Consider the following 22,195-nt stretch of genomic DNA (forward strand, 5'->3'; position numbering starts at 1 on the left):
AGTGACCAGCAATGTAAACAGTTCAGTGATCATTAATGTTAACATTTCAGTGACCAGCAATGTAAACAGTTCAGTGACCAGCAATGTAAACAGTTCAGTGACCAGCCATGTAACCACTTCAGTGATCATTAATGTAAACAGTTCAGTTACAAGCAATGTAAACAGTTCAGTGTCCAGCCATATAAACAGTTCAGTGATCAGCAATGTAAACAGTTCAGTGACCATCGATGTAAACAGTTCAGTGAGCGGCAATGTAAATAGTTCAGTGACCATCAATGTAAACAAGTTAGTGACCAACCATGTAAAAAGTTCAGTGACCATCCATGTAAACAGTTTAGCGACCAGCATTGAAAATAGTTCAGTGACCATCAATGTAAACAGTTTAGCGACCATCTATGTAAACAGTTTAGCGACCATAAATGTAAACAGTTCAGTGACCATCAATGTAAACAGTTCAGTGACGATCAATGTAAATAGTTCAGTGACCATCAATGTAAATATTTTAGCGTCAAACATTGTAAGCAGTGCAGTGACCAGCATTGTAAATAGTTTGGTGACCATCAATGTGAACAGTTAAGTGACCAGCAATGTAAACAGTGCAGTGACCATCAATGTAAACAGTTGAGTGACTAGCAAGTTAACAGTTCAAAGACAATCAACGTAAACAGTTTAGCGACCAGCATTATAAACAGCTCATTGACCATCAATGTAAACAGTTAAGTGACCAACCATGTAAATAGTTAGCCATGTAAACAGTTCAGTGACCAGCAATGTAAACAGTTCAGTAACCAGCAATGTTAAAAGTTCAGTGACCAGCAATGTAAACAGGTCAGTGAATATCAATGTAAACAGTTTAGTGACCATCAATGTAAACAGTCGAGTGACATGCACCGTAAACAGTTTAGTGACCATCAATGTAAACAATTCAGCGACCATCAATGTAAACAGTTTAGTGACCAGCCATGTAAACAGTTCAGTGACCAGCCATGTAAACAGTTCAGTGACCAGCATTGTTCACAGGTCAGTGACCATTTATGTAAACAGTCCAGTGACCATCCATGTAAACAGTTCAGTGACCATCCATGTAAACAACTAAGCAACCAGCATTGCAAACAGTTCATTGACCATCCATGTGAACAGTTCAGTGACCATCCATGTAAACAACTAAGCAACCAGCATTGCAAACAGTTCATTGACCATCCATGTAAACAGTTCAGCGACCAGCAATGTAAACAGTTCAGTGACCATCATTGTAAACAGTTCAGTGACCAACCATGTAAATAGTTCAGTGACCAGCCATGTAAACAGTTTAGTGACCATCAAAGTAAATAGTTCAGTGGCCAGCAAGCGGCCAGCCATGTAAACAGTTCAGTGACCAGCAATGTAAACAGTTTAGCGATCAGCATTGTGAACAGTTTAGTGACCAGCAATGTAAACAGTTCAGTGACCAGCAATGTAAACAGTTGACGACCAGCCATTTAAACAATTCAGTAACCAGCAATATAAACAGTTTAGTGACCAGCATTGTAAATAGTTCAGTGATCAGCAATGTAAACAGTTTAGTGACCAGCATTGTAAACAGTTCAGTGACCAGCCATGTAAACAGTTCGGTGACCATCAATGTAAACAGTTCAGTGACCATCAATGTAAACAGTTCAGTGAAGTATGTACAACACGAGACATAACACTGCATACAAACAGATGTTACTGACATAGCAATTCATAAATGGAGTTGAGGCATGGTAGTCAAATTGTCCTGACGTTATAAATTAGTTAATTGATTCATTAATTATAATTGTTCTTGGTAAGTAGAAATTTCGGAGATTTGCAAAACTCCACATGAACTTCACATGTGTGTGTTCTAATATTTCATATATTCTTAGAATAATTTAAATATTTTTTTATTTAAGGTATGGATCTGAAAAACAGTGAACATTTAAAATAAAATTCAGGATATCGCGCTATGTATTTTAGCTTGCGGGTTAATGATATTACGCTGTTAACGTAAAGCTTACGTTCATAACGTTTCATCTTTATATATATATATATATATATATATATATATATATATATATATCTTATATTTCCTTATATACATTGAGTATTTAGTTAATTAAAAATTGAAGTTTAAAAGTTTTATCTTACACATTTTCACAGTATCAGTTATGTAGTGTGCCCATTTTCCCCGCTACCATTTTGATAAATCTATTTTATTTCCCGGGAAAAACTTGCAAAGACAGTAAACAAAACAAGATATATCAGACCTCTAGATTTGTGGCTGGTTTAGAACTTATAGACCTCTAGATTTGTGGATCAAGTTTAGAACTAAAAGACCTCTAGATATTTGGCTGGTTTAGAACTATTAGACCTCTAGATTTGTGGCTGCTTTAGAACTATTAGACTTCTAGATTTGTGGCTGGTTTAGAACTATTAGACCTTTAGATTTGTGGCTGGTTTAGAACTATTAGACCTCCAGATTTGTGATTTGTTTAGAACTATTAGACCTCTAGATTTGTGGCTGGTTTAGAACTATTAGACCTATAGATTTGTGGCTGGTTAAGAACTATTAGACCTCTAGATTTGTGGCTGGTTTAGAGCTATTAGACCTTTAGATTTGTGGCTGCTTTAGAACTATTAGACTTCTAGATTTGTGGCTGGTTTAGAACTATTAGACCTATAGATTTGTGATTGGTTTAGAACTATTAGACCTCTAGATTTGTGATTGGTTTAGAACTATTAGACCTCTAGATTTGTGGCTGGTTTAGAACTATTAGACTTCTAGATTTGTGATTGGTTTAGAACTATTAGACCTCTAGATTTGTGGCTGGTTTAGAACTATTAGACCTATAGATTTGTGGCTGGTTTAGAACTATTAGACCTCTAGATTTGTGGCTGGTTTAGAACTATTAGACCTCCAGATTTGTGATTGGTTTAGAACTATTAGACCTCTAGATTTGTGGCTGGTTTAGAACTATTAGACCTATAGATTTGTGGCTGGTTAAGAACTATTAGACCTCTAGATTTGTGGCTGGTTTAGAGCTATTAGACCTCTAGATGTGTGGCTGGTTTAGAACTATTAGACCTCTAGATTTGTGGCTGGTTTAGAGCTATTAGACTTCTAGATTTGTGGCTGGTTTAGAACTATTAGACCTCTAGATTTGTGGCTGATTTAGAGCTATTAGACCTATAGATTTGTGGCTGGTTTAGAACTATTAGACCTCTAGATTTGTGGCTGGTTTAGAACTATTAGACCTCTAGATGTGTGGCTGGTTTAGAACTATTAGACCTCTAGATTTGTGGCTGGTTTAGAACTATTAGACCTCTAGATTTGTGGCTGCTTTAGAGCTATTAGACCTATAGATGTGTGGCTGGTTTAGAGCTATTAGGCCTATAGATGTGTGGCTGGTTTAGAGCTATTAGACCTCTAGATTTGTGGCTGCTTTAGAGCTATTAGACCTATAGATGTGTGGCTGGTTTAGAGCTATTAGACCTCTAGATCTGTGGCTGGTTTAGAGCTATTAGGCCTATCGATGTGTGGCTGGTTTAGAGCTATTAGACCTCTAGATTTGTGGCTGGTTTAGAACTATTAGACCTATAGATTTGTGGCTGGTTTAGAGCTATTAGGCCTATAGATGTGTGGCTGGTTTAGAGCTATTAGACCTCTAGATTTGTGGCTGCTTTAGAGCTATTAGACCTATAGATGTGTGGCTGGTTTAGAGCTATTAGACCTCTAGATCTGTGGCTGGTTTAGAGCTATTAGGCCTATCGATGTGTGGCTGGTTTAGAGCTATTAGACCTCTAGATGTGTGGCTGGTTTAGAACTATTAGACCTCTAGATTTGTGGCTGCTTTAGAGCTATTAGACCTATAGATGTGTGGCTGGTTTAGAGCTATTAGGCCTATAGATGTGTGGCTGGTTTAGAACTATTAGACCTCTAGATTTGTGGCTGCTTTAGAGCTATTAGACCTATAGATGTGTGGCTGGTTTAGAACTATTAGACCTCTAGATTTGTGGCTGCTTTAGAGCTATTAGGCCTATAGATTTGTGGCTGGTTTAGAACTATTAGACCTTTAGATTTGTGGCTGGTTTAGAACTATTAGACCTCTAAATCTGTGGCTGGTTTAGAACTATAAGACCTCTAGATTTGTGATTGGTTTAGAACTATTAGACCTCCAGATTTGTGATTGGTTTAGAACTATTAGACCTCTAGATTTGTGGCTGGTTTAGAACTATTAGACCTCTAGATTTGTGGCTGGTTTAGAGCTATTAGACCTCTAGATTTGTGGCTGGTTTAGAACTATTAGACCTATAGATTTGTGGCTGGTTTAGAGCTATTAGACCTCTAGATTTGTGGCTGGTTTAGAACTATTAGACCTCTAGATGTGTGGCTGGTTTAGAACTATTAGGCCTCTAGATCTGTGGCTGGTTTAGAACTATTAGACCTCTAGATGTGTGGCTGGTTTAGAACTATTAGACCTCTAGATTTGTGGCTGGTTTAGAGCTATTAGACTTCTAGATTTGTGGCTGGTTTAGAACTATTAGACCTCTAGATTTGTGGCTGATTTAGAGCTATTAGACCTATAGATTTGTGGCTGGTTTAGAACTATTAGACCTCTAGATTTGTGGCTGATTTAGAGCTATTAGACCTATAGATTTGTGGCTGGTTAAGAACTATTAGGCCTCTAGATCTGTGGCTGGTTTAGAACTATTAGACCTCTAGATTTGTGGCTGATTTAGAGCTATTAGACCTATAGATTTGTGGCTGGTTTAGAACTATTAGACCTCTAGATTTGTGGCTGGTTTAGAGCTATTAGACCTATAGATTTGTGGCTGGTTAAGAACTATTAGGCCTCTAGATCTGTGGCTGGTTTAGAACTATTAGACCTCTAGATGTGTGGCTGGTTTAGAACTATTAGACCTCTAGATTTGTGGCTGGTTTAGAACTATTAGACCTCTAGATGTGTGGCTGGTTTAGAACTATTAGACCTCTAGATGTGTGGCTGGTTTAGAACTATTAGACCTCTAGATCTGTGGCTGGTTTAGAACTATTAGACCTCTAGATTTGTGGCTGATTTAGAGCTATTAGACCTATAGATTTGTGGCTGGTTAAGAACTATTAGACCTCTAGATGTGTGGCTGGTTTAGAACAATTAGACCTCTAGATCTGTGGCTGGTTTAGAACTATTAGACCTCTAGATTTGTGGCTGATTTAGAGCTATTAGACCTATAGATTTGTGGCTGGTTTAGAACTATTAGACCTCTAGATCTGTGGCTGGTTTAGAGCTATTAGACCTATAGATTTGTGGCTGGTTAAGAACTATTAGGCCTCTAGATCTGTGGCTGGTTTAGAACTATTAGACCTCTAGATGTGTGGCTGGTTTAGAACTATTAGACCTCTAGTTTTGTGGCTGGTTTAGAGCTATTAGACTTCTAGATTTGTGGCTGGTTTAGAACTATTAGACCTCTAGATTTGTGGCTGATTTAGAGCTATTAGACCTATAGATGTGTGGCTGATTTAGAGCTATTCGACCTCTAAATTTGTGGCTGGTTTAGAACTATAAGACCTCTAGATTTGTGGCTGGTTTAGAACTATTAGACCTCTAGATCTGTGGCTGGTTTAGAACTATAAGACCTCTAGATTTGTGGCTGATTTAGAGCTATTAGACCTATAGATTTGTGGCTGGTTTAGAACTATTAGACCTCTAGATTTGTGGCTGATTTAGAGCTATTAGACCTATAGATGTGTGGCTGATTTAGAGCTATTAGACCTCTAGATCTGTGGCTGGTTTAGAACTATAAGACCTCTAGATTTGTGGCTGATTTAGAGCTATTAGACCTATAGATCTGTGGCTGGTTTAGAGCTATTAGACCTATAGATTTGTGGCTGGTTAAGAACTATTAGACCTATAGATGTGTGGCTGGTTTAGAACTATTAGACCTCTAGATTTGTGGCTGGTTTAGAGCTATTAGACCTATAGATTTGTGGCTGGTTTAGAGCTATTAGACCTATAGATCTGTGGCTGGTTTAGAACTATAAGACCTCTAGATTTGTGGCTGATTTAGAGCTATTAGACCTATAGATTTGTGGCTGGTTTAGAGCTATTAGGCCTATAGATTTGTGGCTGGTTTAGAACTATTAGACCTCTAGATTTGTGGCTGGTTTAGAGCTATTAGACTTCTAGATTTGTGGCTGATTTAGAGCTATTAGACCTATAGATCTGTGGCTGGTTTAGAACTATAAGACCTCTAGATTTGTGGCTGATTTAGAGCTATTAGACTTCTAGATTTGTGGCTGCTTTAGAGCTATTAGACCTCTAGATTTGTGGCTGGTTTAGAGCTATTAGACTTCTAGATTTGTGGCTGATTTAGAGCTATTAGACCTATAGATGTGTGGCTGATTTAGAGCTATTAGACCTCTAGATCTGTGGCTGGTTTAGAACTATAAGACCTCTAGATGTGTGGCTGATTTAGAGCTATTAGACCTCTAGATTTGTGGCTGGTTTAGAACTATTAGACCTCTAGATTTGTGGCTGGTTTAGAACTATTAGACCTGTAGATGTTTGGCTGATTTAGAGCTATTAGACCTCTAGATTTGTGGCTGGTTTAGAGCTATTAGACCTCTAGATGTGTGGCTGATTTAGAGCTATTAGACCTCTAGATTTGTGGCTGGTTTAGAACTATTAGACCTCTAGATGTGTGGCTGGTTTAGAGCTATTAGACTTCTAGATTTGTGGCTGATTTAGAGCTATTAGACCTCTAGATCTGTGGCTGGTTTAGAGCTATTAGACCTATAGTTTTGTGGCTGGTTAAGAACTATTAGACCTCTAGATGTGTGGCTGGTTTAGAACTATTAGACCTCTAGATTTGTGGCTGCTTTAGAGCTATAAGACCTCTAGATTTGTGGCTGCTTTAGAGCTATTAGACCTATAGATTTGTGGCTGGTTTAGAACTATTAGACCTCTAGATTTGTGGCTGGTTTAGAACTATTAGACTTCTAGATGTGTGGCTGGTTTAGAGCTATTAGACCTCTAGATTTGTGGCTGCTTTAGAGCTATAAGACCTCTAGATTTGTGGCTGATTTAGAGCTATTAGACCTATAGATGTGTGGCTGGTTTAGAGCTATTAGACCTCTAGATGTGTGGCTGCTTTAGAGCTATAAGACCTCTAGATTTGTGGCTGATTTAGAGCTATTAGACTTCTAGATGTGTGGCTGCTTTAGAGCTATAAGACCTCTAGATTTGTGGCTGCTTTAGAGCTATAAGACCTCTAGATTTGTGGCTGATTTAGAGCTATTAGACCTATAGATGTGTGGCTGGTTTAGAACTATTAGACCTCTAGATTTGTGGCTGCTTTAGAGCTATTAGACCTCTAGATTTGTGGCTGGTTTAGAGCTATTAGACCTCTAGATCTGTGGCTGGTTTAGAACTATTAGACTTCTAGATTTGTGGCTGGTTTAGAACTATTAGACCTATAGATCTGTGGCTGGTTTAGAACTATTAGACCTATAGATGTGTGGCTGGTTTAGAGCTATTAGACTTCTAGATTTGTGGCTGCTTTAGAGCTATAAGACCTCTAGATTTGTGGCTGATTTAGAGCTATTAGACCTCTAGATCTGTGGCTGGTTTAGAACTATTAGACCTCTAGATTTGTGGCTGATTTAGAGCTATTAGACCTATAGATGTGTGGCTGATTTAGAGCTATTAGACTTCTAGATTTGTGGCTGGTTTAGAACTATTAGACTTCTAGATGTGTGGCTGGTTTAGAACTATTAGACCTATAGATTTGTGGCTGGTTTAGAGCTATTAGACCTATAGATCTGTGGCTGGTTTAGAACTATTAGACCTATAGATGTGTGGCTGGTTTAGAGCTATTAGACTTCTAGATTTGTGGCTGCTTTAGAGCTATAAGACCTCTAGATTTGTGGCTGATTTAGAGCTATTAGACTTCTAGATTTGTGGCTGGTTTAGAACTATTAGACTTCTAGATGTGTGGCTGGTTTAGAACTATTAGACCTATAATTTGTGGCTGGTTTAGAGCTATTAGACCTATAGATCTGTGGCTGGTTTAGAACTATTAGACCTATAGATGTGTGGCTGGTTTAGAGCTATTAGACTTCTAGATTTGTGGCTGCTTTAGAGCTATAAGACCTCTAGATTTGTGGCTGATTTAGAACTATTAGACCTCTAGATTTGTGGCTGGTTTAGAGCTATTAGACCTATAGATGTGTGGCTGGTTTAGAGCTATTAGACTTCTAGATTTGTGGCTGCTTTAGAGCTATTAGACTTCTAGATTTGTGGCTGGTTTAGAACTATTAGACCTCTAGATTTGTGGCTGCTTTAGAACTATTAGACCTCTAGATTTGTGGCTGGTTTAGAGCTATTAGACCTATAGATGTGTGGCTGATTTAGAACTATTAGACTTCTAGATTTGTGGCTGGTTTAGAACTATTAGACTTCTAGATTTGTTGCTGGTTTAGAGCTATTAGACTTCTAGATTTGTGGCTGCTTTAGAGCTATAAGACCTCTAGATTTGTGGCTGATTTAGAACTATTAGACCTCTAGATCTGTGGCTGGTTTAGAACTATTAGACCTATAGATGTGTGGCTGGTTTAGAGCTATTAGACTTCTAGATTTGTGGCTGCTTTAGAGCTATTAGACTTCTAGATTTGTGGCTGGTTTAGAACTATTAGACCTCTAGATTTGTGGCTGGTTTAGAGCTATTAGACCTATAGATTTGTGGCTGGTTTAGAACTATAAGACCTCTAGATTTGTGGCTGGTTTAGAACTATTAGACCTCTAGATTTGTGGCTGATTTAGAGCTATTAGACCTATAGATGTGTGGCTGGTTTAGAACTTTTAGACCTCTAGATTTGTGGCTGATTTAGAGCTATTAGACCTATAGATGTGTGGCTGCTTTTAAGTGCTATGCTAGTTAAATAGTTAATATAATCTTATAATTTTTCATTTCGTTACCAGGACGAAGTCAATAGTTTTAGTTAGTATAACACATTTATCTTTTAAACAATATATTTCGGTTACTTATGAAGGTGTTATGTAATGAGACAATCTTTGAAACCGTTATTGGTATAAATTGGATCTAAGGTTGATGTAGCTAATCGGATTACTCGATGTGAATAACAAACCTTTTAAGTGAATGAAACAAATTATGTTCGACCATTAGAATAACTTAAGTTGAATATTAAATACCCCTTCAGGTAAGACTTTTGGGAAGGTTTTGAGTGTACAAGTGTTATGGGTGCATGTGGATCTAAGAAATCGGCGGAAACATAACCGGAAACGTGGTAATACTGGATGTTGAATCGAGCAATGAGAATGTCATAACATCTTATTAACATCATGCGGTTTATGAAAATGAACACCAGTTTCTTCTCTTGACAAAGATTGAGGCAATGATAATAATTTTGGTGACATAGTATGGAAAAATTCGTACTGTATTATAATAAGGGCGGGGGGAGTTTACATTGGATTGCCGGTTTAAATCAATTACAGGAAAATTACTCAAGCAAAACATGCAAGATTACGGTGAAATACTTCGTTAACCAACATGTTGTAATATAATAATATCTTTTGAAAACATTTTAATGGGAAACGGAAATAAATGAAACAACCATGTTGTAGCAAAACATGTTAAATAACATGTCAGGGTTGACATATACATAAATGTATATATATATATTCGTTTCCCAACTTATGTTTTAATGAAACAAACTTTCAAAATGAGTCATTTGACTATGTTTTAACTTCGATGGAAAAATACTGAGCTTTACTGATAAATGTGTAGTGTATAAAGCTTGGTGTTGTTTTTAAATGATGTTTAGATGTATATTTTACTAAATGGTTGCTCAAACTTGTACGAACCTTTTTCCGAATTACACATAATTTATAAGAGAAATCGACCGTGTAGCATACCTGGTCATAGTATACATGAATATGTAGAGATTCCGTTGTCGGAAGTGCAAAAAGTCGCGAAAGCCACGAAAAAATACACATTGAAGCGCGAAATCTCGAAAACCCACACAATTAAACGCGATATCATAAAAACACACACAGCGGAACGCGATATCACGAAAGCCCACAAAATGAAACGCAATATCACGAAAACACACACTATGAAACGCAATATCACGAAAACCCACACAATGAAACGCAATATCACGAAAACCCACATAACGAAACGCAATTTCACGAAAAACAACATGAAAGAGAAAGAAGATTATATCTTTATATGAATCAGTATCGTGTGTAATGTGCATTGGAAGTTATAATTGTTACACGTCGTACAGTACTTAGTTAAGAATGGTCACGAAAAGCTACAAAATGGACGAAATCTCATGAAAATCAAACGATTTGTCACGAAAGGCAAGGAACCGTCACGAACAAAGCAAGAAAGTGTCACGTAAAGAAACTGCACGAGAAGTCTTATACAAGTTAAGTTAATATTAAATGTATAAGTTAAGAGAGCATTTCGTTACATGAAAATGGACAACATCAAAACTGTTATCCATGTTCATGCATCCAGACCAAGCCACGTGGAGGCGCTCTCACAATGGTCCTTTCAATTATGATAAAACTGTATTAAAATATAAGCTTTCTGATATGTGTATTTCTGACAACATCAATATTATCACTTATGAAAAAAAATAATCTTGACACTTTACTAATTCACATTATAATAAATAGTTCATTGTTTACATGAATTGTGTTAATGTACGTATTTACATTAACAACTTGTAATGGATACTACCAAATGTGTAAATATTGAAAATATATTGATTGAACGTGGTTTTTCTGAATATATCTACATTATTTACAGGATGAAATTATTGTAATTTATAATCATCATATTAAACTGAGTTTTGTTTGTCGAAGAAATGTTGAATACATGTATAATTATGTTGAATTACATGAGAAAAGTATGATAGTGATAGTGCGATTGCATGTTTTGTATGTTGCTTAATATGTAAGTTAGTATATGTGTTTTTGTAATACTTTTTGTGTGAAGGCCATGCTGGAAATAAGTAGTATGTCTGTAATGATTGTACATTTAGTATGTAACCTTCGTTAAATAAAGTTGTTGTTATTATTATTATTATTACTATTCTTCTTCTTCTTCTTCTTCTTCTTCTTCTTCTTCTTCTTCTTCTTCTTCTTATTATTATTATTATTATTATCATAAAATAACAAACAGCGCAGTCATTAAATACATTTGAAAAGATGAAATGGTAGCAAAAGCAACATGAATAACAATAATACAACATACGGAACAATAATGTAAATTATAATCATATGAGCAAAGAATTAAATAAGGATAGTACAAAATAATATATCACTTGCAGTTAATTAACAAAAAAGTATTCAGAGATCGATAGTAAATAAAGATCGGGGGCGGGTCCAGGATTTGACGTCAGAGGGGGGCGTGGCTTAGGGGCGTTACCTTTTGATATATGTATATACAATCAAATACATTTATCTAATTTTAATGTGTACCATATATTTTATATACCATATAAACGAACAAAATGAGCTGCACGGTGTATGGGGCGGGCTTAATAAGTACGGTATGTCATTTCAAATTTCCAGCGAATTAAAACTAAACATCAGGGAAAGTTGATAAATCAGTATGGGTTTTTATTTCTCGTCAAGAAGTAAAACTCAACAAAATCAGCACATAAAATATTGTTTTCTTTTTGAAAAATTGAATTTTGTTGCAATATAAAAAAAATTCAGCAAACCATTAATGAAACATGACAGGAAACGGTGATTAGCAAATTTATAAAACGTGCTCCTACCATGTACATAACCAAAATATAACTCCATAAGAGGCTTCGCATTCCAGTGCGGCGTCAATCTGGTGAGGGGGGTGGGCGTTTTGACAGACGCGGTGATACAGCCACTTGTTACAAGTCAGGTTTGGACAAGCACATGCACGTCCGGCACTACAGCTGCCGGTTTTATCGTGTTGTGTTTTGTTGCAAACACCAAAGGGAAAAGACGACATTGGGCGTTTTGTCTCAGAATCGAGAACACAATATCTGCCCCATGCACAATAAAGGTTTACAGTCACTCGCGTAAGGTAACGTCAGCAAGCTGTCTGTATTGTATCCCTGTTGCATCGCAGCACATTCACTGCGAGCAGGACCCTATTCGCGAACGTAAGCCGCAAACACTTACTCACAGAACACAGGGCTGGCATTGCAGTCGCATTTCGCTCTGCTGTTGTGGCATGGGAACCGTGAGAAGTTTTGGGTTCTGTTGCGTAGTGGCCGCGTGGCAGATGACGGAACGAAATACAAAGTTAAGTATTATGTTGTCATTTAGACGCTTGTGGAAGAACGAAATAATGAAAAGACGGCAAATTTAACCAGCCGTTACCGAACTTTTCAAGTCAACTGTCCTGTTCTTGAATATATAAGCCGCGCATTTTTATATAATGTTTGTTTTATGAAAGTATCGTATATCTGTTCTGGCGCCAAAACTGGCAAAATCAATCATCATAAAATATACCTCCCAGACATTTTGTCTGATTTCCGTCCCAGGGGCGACTCAATTTTAAATACGTTTCCGATCATATACCGGTAGACACACTGGCGTCGGGTGGAACAGCCAATGTGCACAGGCACACCTTTATCAACTCCGAAACAACATCAACGATCATGTATAATTAAATAGAGCAATCTATGGGGGCTGATTTCTGCCAATTCTTGTTTTAGCCTCGTCAACAGTAACATTTCTGGCGCATTGTCGCACGTTGCCTTGCAGTATTTATTGTCGCATATTTATTTTGGTATTGAGTCGTATGCAGAATTGGGTTGTTTAGTATGTACTGTGTTTAGCTTTTATTAATCATGCTTCATGATTTTACCTTTTCTACACGGTGATGGGTTAATTTCGCACATTATCGCCTTCCGATAGGCATGAGCAATTAAAACGTTATCAAAACAAATTCTACCGCTGCCTTTTCTGTGCATTTATGTACCTTTTTATGCCCCCGAAGGTGGGCATATTAAAATCGCACCGTCCGTCCGTCCGTCCCGTCCGTCCGTCCGTCCGTCCGTCCGGCTCTGTAACTTTCCCTTGCATGGACAGATTTTTAAATAACTTGCCACATGTGTTCCACATACCAAGACGACGTGGGGCGTGCAAAACTCGTGTCCCTACCTCAAAGGTCAAGGTCACACTTAGTGTTTATTCACAATGGAGTGCTGCATATAAGGACATAGAGTATAGGTTGTCGTGTCCGGGCTGTAACTTTCTCTTCTATAGACAGATTTTAAAATAACTTGCCACATGTGTACCACATACCAAGATGACGTGTCGCGTGCAAGACCCATGTTCCTACCTCAAAGGTCAAGGTCACACTTAGTGTTTATTCACAATGGAGTGCTGCATATAAGGACATAGAGTATAGGTTGTCGTGTCCGGGCTGTATATTTCCCTTGTATGGACAGATTTTAAAATAACTTGCCACATGTGTTCCACATACCAAGACGTCGTGTCGCGTGCAAGACCCGTGTCCCTACCTCAAAGGTCAAGGTCACACTTAGTGTTTATTCACAACGGAGTGCTGCATATAAGGACATAGAGTATAGGTTGTAGTGTCCGGGCTGTAACTTTCTCTTGTATGGACAGATTTTAAAATAACTTGCCACATGTGTACCACATACCAAGACGACGTGTCGCGTGCAAGACCCATGTCCCTACCTCAAAGGTCAAGGTCACACTTAGTGTTTATTCACAATGGAGTGCTGCATATAAGGACATAGAGTATAAGTTGTCGTGTCCGGGCTGTAACTTTCCCTTGTATGGACAGATTTTAAAATAACTTGCCACATGTGTTCCACATACCAAGACGACGTGTCGCGTGCAAGACCCTTGTCCCTACCTTAAAGGTCAAGGTCACACTTAGTGTTTATTTACAATGGAGTGCTGCATATAAGGACATAGAGTATAGGTTGTCGTGTCCGGGCTGGAACTTTCCCTTGTATGGACAGATTTTAAAATAACTTGCCACATGTGTTCCACATACCAAGATGACGTGTCGCGTGCAAGACCCGTGTCCCTACCTTAAAGGTCAAGGTCACACTTAGTGTTTATTTACAATGGAGTGCTGCATATAAGGACATAGAGTATAGGTTGTCGTGTCCGGGCTGTAACTTTCTCTTCGTTGTATGGACAGATTTTAAAATAACTTGCCACATGTGTTCCACATACCAAGACGACGTGTCGCGTGCAAGACCCGTGTCCCTACCTCAAAGGTCAAGGTCACACATAGTGTTTATTCACAATGGAGTGCTGCATATAAGGACATAGAGTATAGGTTGTCGTGTCCGGGCTGTATATTTCCCTTGTATGGACAGATTTTAAAATAACTTGCCACATGTGTTCCACATACCAAGACGTCGTGTCGCGTGCAAGACCCGTGTCCCTACCTCAAAGGTCAAGGTCACACTTAGTGTTTATTCACAACGGAGTGCTGCATATAAGGACATAGAGTATAGGTTGTAGTGTCCGGGCTGTAACTTTCTCTTGTATGGACAGATTTTAAAATAACTTGCCACATGTGTACCACATACCAAGACGACGTGTCGCGTGCAAGACCCATGTCCCTACCTCAAAGGTCAAGGTCACACTTAGTGTTTATTCACAATGGAGTGCTGCATATAAGGACATAGAGTATAGGTTGTCGTGTCCGGGCTGTAACTTTCCCTTGTATGGACAGATTTTAAAATAACTTGCCACATGTGTTCCACATACCAAGACGACGTGTCGCGTGTAAGACCCGTGTCCCTACCTCAAAGGTCAAGGTCACACTTAGTGTTTATTCACAATGGAGTGCTGCATATAAGGACATAGAGTATAGGTTGTCGTGTCCGGGCTGGAACTTTCCCTTGTATGGACAGATTTTAAAATAACTTGCCACATGTGTTCCACATACCAAGATGACGTGTCGCGTGCAAGACCCGTGTCCCTACCTTAAAGGTCAAGGTCACACTTAGTGTTTAATTACAATGGAGTGCTGCATATAAGGACATAGAGTATAGGTTGTAGTGTCCGGGCTGTAACTTTCTCTTGTATGGACAGATTTTAAAATAACTTGCCACATGTGTACCACATACCAAGACGACGTGTCGCGTGCAAGACCCATGTCCCTACCTCAAAGGTCAAGGTCACACTTAGTGTTTATTCACAATGGAGTGCTGCATATAAGGACATAGAGTATAGGTTGTCGTGTCCGGGCTGTAACTTTCCCTTGTATGGACAGATTTTAAAATAACTTGCCACATGTGTTCCACATACCAAGACGACGTGTCGCGTGCAAGACCCGTGTCCCTACCTCAAAGGTCAAGGTCACACTTAGTGTTTATTTACAATGGAGTGCTGTATATAAGGACATAGAGTATAGGTTGTCGTGTCCGGGCTGGAACTTTCCCTTGTATGGACAGATTTTAAAATAACTTGCCACATGTGTTCCACATACCAAGATGACGTGTCGCGTGCAAGACCCGTGTCCCTACCTTAAAGGTCAAGGTCACACTTAGTGTTTATTTACAATGGAGTGCTGCATATAAGGACATAGAGTATAGGTTGTAGTGTCCGGGCTGTAACTTTCTCTTGTATGGACAGATTTTAAAATAACTTGCCACATGTGTACCACATACCAAGACGACGTGTCGCGTGCAAGACCCATGTCCCTACCTCAAAGGTCAAGGTCACACTTAGTGTTTATTCACAATGGAGTGCTGCATATAAGGACATAGAGTATAGGTTGTCGTGTCCGGGCTGTAACTTTCCCTTGTATTGACAGATTTTAAAATAACTTGCCACATGTGTTCCACATACCAAGACGACGTGTCGCGTGCAAGACCCGTGTCCCTACCTCAAAGGTCAAGGTCACACTTAGTGTTTATTTACAATGGAGTGCTGCATATAAGGACATAGAGTATAGGTTGTCGTGTCCGGGCTGGAACTTTCCCTTGTATGGACAGATTTTAAAATAACTTGCCACATGTGTTCCACATACCAAGATGACGTGTCGCGTGCAAGACCCGTGTCCCTACCTTAAAGGTCAAGGTCACACTTAGTGTTTATTTACAATGGAGTGCTGCATATAAGGACATAGAGTATAGGTTGTCGTGTCCGGGCTGTAACTTTCTCTTCGTTGTATGGACAGATTTTAAAATAACTTGCCACATGTGTTCCACATACCAAGACGACGTGTCGCGTGCAAGACCCGTGTCCCTGCCTCAAAGGTCAAGGTCACACATAGTGTTTATTCACAATGGAGTGCTGCATTTAAGGACATAGAGTATAGGTTGTCGTGTCCGGGCTGTATATTTCCCATGTATGGACAGATTTTAAATTAACTTGCCACATGTGTTCCACATACCAAGACGACGTGTCGCGTGTAAGACCCGTGTCCCTACCTCAAAGGTCAAGGTCACACTTAGTGTTTATTCACAATGGAGTGCTGCATATAAGGACATAGAGTATAGGTTGTCGTGTCCGGGCTGTATATTTCCCTTTTATGGACAGATTTTAAAATAACTTGCCACATGTGTTCCACATACCAAGACGTCGTGTCGCGTGCAAGACCCGTGTCCCTACCTCAAAGGTCAAGGTCACACTTAGTGTTTATTCACAACGGAGTGCTGCATATAAGGACATAGAGTATAGGTTGTAGTGTCCGGGCTGTAACTTTCTCTTGTATGGACAGATTTTAAAATAACTTGCCACATGTGTACCACATACCAAGACGACGTGTCGCGTGCAAGACCCATGTCCCTACCTCAAAGGTCAAGGTCACACTTAGTGTTTATTCACAATGGAGTGCTGCATATAAGGACATAGAGTATAGGTTGTCGTGTCCGGGCTGTAACTTTCCCTTGTATGGACAGATTTTAAAATAACTTGCCACATGTGTTCCACATACCAAGACGACGTGTCGCGTGCAAGACCCGTGTCCCTACCTCAAAGGTCAAGGTCACACTTAGTGTTTATTTACAATGGAGTGCTGCATATAAGGACATAGAGTATAGGTTGTCGTGTCCGGGCTGGAACTTTCCCTTGTATGGACAGATTTTAAAATAACTTGCCACATGTGTTCCACATACCAAGATGACGTGTCGCGTGCAAGACCCGTGTCCCTACCTTTAAGGTCAAGGTCACACTTAGTGTTTATTTACAATGGAGTGCTGCATATAAAGACATAGAGTATAGGTTGTCGTGTCCGGGCTGTAACTTTCTCTTCGTTGTATGGACAGATTTTAAAATAACTTGCCACATGTGTTCCACATACCAAGACGACGTGTCGCGTGCAAGACCCGTGTCCCTGCCTCAAAGGTCAAGGTCACACATAGTGTTTATTCACAATGGAGTGCTGCATTTAAGGACATAGAGTATAGGTTGTCGTGTCCGGGCTGTATATTTCCCATGTATGGACAGATTTTAAATTAACTTGCCACATGTGTTCCACATACCAAGATGACGTGTCGCGTGCAAGACCCGTGTCCCTGCCTCAAAGGTCAAGGTCACACATAGTGTTTATTCACAATGGAGTGCTGCATATAAGGACATAGAGTATAGGTTGTCGTGTCCGAGCTGTATATTTCCCATGTATGGACAGATTTTAAATTAACTTGCCACATGTGTTCCACATACCAAGACGACGTGTCGCGTGTAAGACCCGTGTCCCTACCTCAAAGGTCAAGGTCACACTTAGTGTTTATTCACAATGGAGTGCTGCATACAAGGACATAGGGTATAGGTTGTTGTGTCCGGGCTGTATCTTTCTCTTGTATGGACAGATTTTAAAATAACTTGCTACATGTGTTCCACATACGAAGACGGCGTGTCGTGTGCAAGACCCATGTCCCTACCTCTAAGGTGAAAGGTACACTAAGTGTTTATTCACAAGGGAATTCTGAATATAAGGACATAACAGTGTAGGTTGCCAAGTATGGGTGGTGTTTTTTTTTATGTTCAGAGGCAATTTAAAATAACTTGCCATATGTATTTGACACGTAAAGGCAAGATCAACTTTTCATGTTCGTAGGTCAATGTCACATTCGGGGGCATTCGTCACATACTGTGACAGCTCTTGTTTAACTACAAAACGTACATGGTACCGCAGATAAATGAAGTGTTAAACACTTGTAAATGTACCAGTGGCAGTTAATGACTATAATGGCCGTTTTCGTGAAAAGCCGTTTGAATCAGTTCATATATGCGCATGTCTACCGGGGAGAAAATGCCCCAAAAGATGCGAAAATGGCCACAATATAATTTCGCATTTTCTTCCGCCTCTTTGCATATTTTCTCCCACCTTTTGGCACATTTTCTCCCGCCTCTTGGCACATTTTCTCCCACATTTTGACACATTCTCTCGCCTCTTGGCACATTTTCTCCCACATTTTGACACATTTGGCACATTAAGTCCCGCCCTTGGCACATTTTCTCCCACATTTTGACACATTCTCTCGCCTCTTGGCACATTTTCTCCCACATTTTGACACATTAGGCACATTTAGTCCCGCCCTTGGCACATTTTCTCCCGACTCTTGGCACAGTTTCTTCCGCCTCTTGGCACATTTTCTCCCACCTCTTGGCACATTTTCTCCCGCCACTTGGTACATTGGCAGGACTACTCGGATCCCTGGCCGCGTCAGACCAAAATACGTTAAAAGTTGGTACAAGTAGCTCCCTTGCCTGGCCTTCGGCATTTAAAGGGTAGTGCTTAGAAAAGTGGTGTACTCAGTACTGGTTTAACCCAGAAAAGTTGTACCCCGTGTATCGGTGCTTTACACCGAGCACGTAAAAGAACCAAGGGGTCTCTTCGAAAAAGAGCTAGGGTATAACACCCGGACTTCCTAGTATCCAACCACTGTCTCTTCTGCGTGCTGTCCCTTCAGCAAAAACAAAGGACCCCGTTGGAAATAAGTGCTTGCACTTTCATGGGTTATCCTTGACCGCAAGGTCTAAAGAAATACATACATACAACCCATAAAGCTAACCGTTTCTTGCCTACCGTTTTAAAAAATAAATTGCAAGCGTCTTGTAACTTGATATGACTGATTGATAAAAACAAAAACATATTGGAAGAAAAGAAAGAAATTTAGCTATAGAAAGTGTTAATTGCAAAGAGGTATAAGGAATTGAAAACTTTGTGATTTAATATTCTAGGTGAAAATTGCCTTTCACGGCTTATTACTCCAAAAATTCATTAATTATCTATGTATTATTATTGGCTATCTTCGGATGTTGCCATATTCGGATAAACTAATCAGTTTTTTTGTGCTTATAACTGTTGTCATTCTTACAAGTATAGTGCGCTAATAAAACCAGTGTATTAATTAAATCGTTAATTGTCTGTAAATGATATTATCCCTGATTTTCTTCATGATGAAATGAAAGATATTAATACAATGTACATATGGGCCCCTCGGCGATTTTTGGCCTTCAGACATTATTATTACAAATGAAATAATTCATTTATTAAAAAATGCCAAAAATAGTGAATTTTTCTACGTTTATTAATTTCTTTAAAATTCTTTTTTTCAAAGGGTTGTCATTGTCCAATATACTTCGACAATTTATGAGCATTATTTTACTCATGTTTCCATAGCAACCTCTGATTTCGTCCCAACTTAATTTGACTGCATTCATTGTCTATAGTTAAAATATCCCAATGGGTTAAAAATACAAGAATTAATCATCATTTATTTCTGGATTAATGTTTCAGAAAGACTTAAGTTTCAGAAAGCATTTAAATAAGTTAATTAAACTACCGGTAGTTGCAATATCGATATGTTAATTGTGCAAGTAATTTTAATTACATCATGTGTGTGACGTCAATATAAGCATACAAAATGCGCAATACATTGGTTTCACATATAAACATGTATTTTACGAAATTTAAGTGATATCATCATTTAACTTTCAGAATTGATAGTAGTGCATTATGACCCACCTACGCATGAGCTGGCTTCTATTTTATAACCCAATCACGTTACTAACTCAGGTCAAATTCAAGAAAGTAACTTTAAGGACAGGATTTAACAATATATACACATTTCATGCTTGGTGCAAGCTTTCAGTAACTAAGTTTTAATATAACTAAAACAGTAAGCATACTTTTTACCCATGAATGTTAAACTTTTTTCCCCGTGAAGTTGCTATTATGTTCTATGAGAAAGTCTTTTAGCACACTTGCTATTCACCACATTTGGGCACTTAATATTTTAACATATACTATAATATATCAAATTTAACATTTGATATGGTTACAACTTACAGTATTTATTATTAAAATCAGACACATGTTTTATTTTTCAGGAGAAATGAGTTCACTGACAGAAAACTTGTCAAAAGAAGATAAGAAGCAACATGAATATTATGAATGTGAAGAACAGAACCAGCTCATAGAGTTTTTTAAGTTCCTGTGGGAATATTTTGAGGTTGCAGAAAAATGGAAAGAAGTGCAGAATTTCTGTGCACATCATCCTGTAGGAAGTGTGTTCCTGCTGGTCACTTTAGGGATGTGTTCTGTTCCTGTAATCATATTCCTTGTCTTCGTATTCAGCAGTCTTGTCTTCACATTCCTTGGATTTCTCTTTGTTGAAGGTTTGACTTGCTTGGTTTTATTATGAACATGTTTGTTTATGTTAAATGATAGCGAAATAATTCATATACTACTCCATGTCAAATAACAAGTTATCTTTTTGAGTATTAAAATCTCACTTAGTTTAAACTTATTTATTTAACAAGATTGTATAACTACATTAAATTAATCACTCTCATTGACACAATGATGCACAAGTGTGTGTACTTGTCGCATGTGTTGTGGGTAAAGCAGTGTATGTGAAGGAAATCCACTAGTATAGGTTTGTCATCATAGACCTAACTCCCAAGCACCAAGGCCAGGAATCGAACATGGGTCGCCTAGGTGTGAAGCGAGTGTGCAAAGCGGAAAACCCAAAATCAATTAAAAGTTTTGTTCTAAAGTTGAGTATTTCATTCGATAAATGTATTGTAAGACTTCCAGAATCAAACTTTACCACTCTCTTTTACGAGGAAGCTATATCATTGGCAGATATTCAATTTGTGGAAAAAACATCTAGGTCATATTGCTTATAAAATGCTAGGTTAAAATATATTTCATTACAGGAACATTGTTGGCTGTGAGCACGTTCATCCTTGGAGGAGCTCTACTGCTGGTCGGGATGTTAGCTCTCTGCTTCAGTATGTTTCTTGTCTGCAGCTACTACTTTGTGCAGATAGGCAGTGGAGTCTTTAAAAACCTTGGAAAGAGGCTGGACTTATCTGCATTTAACTGGAGAGGGGAATCAGGGAAGGAGGAATGACCCTTGTCATGATAACGCAGTGAAAACATGTTTGAACAAGATAATCATGAATGTGACAATCATGGTGCTGTTTGTTATAAAAGTGTGACAAGTCTCTGAGTGCCTGCATGACTCTGATATTGGATTTATGGTCCCTGGCTCGATACTGGCTGGTGGAGACTAAGAGCCCTTGCCGAGGCCCGGCTTCCCAAGTATAATAACCAGAATTAAAATTATCATTACATGAATCCAAACTGAAATCATGCTTTTTTTAGCCTTTTCATTAAAGTCAATGCAAAATTGTTGTGCAAAAAGAAATGCATGTATGAAGAATGATACATTGTCATTCTTACAAGATACAAGATGTTACTTTAACATTGATTATATATTGGCAGATTCAAATAGACAAAAACTTGATCTCATGGAAGAAGTTGAACAAGTCAATCAAAATGGCAATTTATGTTTTGGCAATTTATGTTTTTCCTACAATGCATGGACACTAGTGTTTGTGTCATAAGATTCTAGTACCGGTGACATTGTATATTTATTTCAGAATCAGTGTAAATAGTTTTAGGATTATTTAACTATTTGAGTGTACTTGAATGTTTGTCAACAAATAAGATTATGATATTTGTTGGGGTTAATTGAATGTTTTGATTTTGATATATAATATATTTAATGATTTTTTTTTATTATAAATACATTGTTATCTGTTGCAATAAAAAATAAACTTGTTATTATATGACTGTTGGTCTTCATTTATATTTGTAAGTTAAGGAAGCACACTGCACATAATACAAGGGGTCCTTGTTTTGTGTGGTATGTCATTGATCGTAA

General features: G+C 38.4%; 1 protein-coding gene across 2 annotated transcripts; it reads left to right on the forward strand.

Annotated features, from left to right (window-relative positions):
- Positions 1-19,066: 19,066 nt before the first annotated feature.
- Positions 19,067-22,100, forward strand: LOC128220108 (uncharacterized). 2 transcript variants are annotated; one of them, XM_052928372.1, is made up of 3 exons: positions 19,067-19,161; positions 20,352-20,639; positions 21,183-22,100. In XM_052928372.1, exons 2-3 carry the CDS (start codon positions 20,357-20,359, stop codon positions 21,377-21,379), a joined length of 480 nt encoding a protein of 159 aa, XP_052784332.1. In that variant the 5' UTR covers positions 19,067-19,161; positions 20,352-20,356; the 3' UTR covers positions 21,380-22,100. The 2 variants fall into 2 exon arrangements, with proteins under 2 accessions (XP_052784332.1, XP_052784338.1); XM_052928378.1 differs by having other exon boundaries at positions 19,077-19,199.
- Positions 22,101-22,195: the final 95 nt, after the last annotated feature.

This window comes from Mya arenaria, chromosome 2, assembly GCF_026914265.1.
Source record: "Mya arenaria isolate MELC-2E11 chromosome 2, ASM2691426v1".
NCBI lineage: Eukaryota > Metazoa > Mollusca > Bivalvia > Myida > Myidae > Mya > Mya arenaria.

Bases quoted from the DNA above. Each gene is read 5' to 3' on its own strand.
- LOC128220108 (XM_052928372.1), top strand. From the start codon at position 20,357: ATGAGTTCACTGACAGAAAACTTGTCAAAAGAAGATAAGAAGCAACAT. The intron at 20,640-21,182 runs GTTTGACTTGCT...ATTTCATTACAG, and splicing joins TGGATTTCTCTTTGTTGAAG to GAACATTGTTGGCTGTGAGC.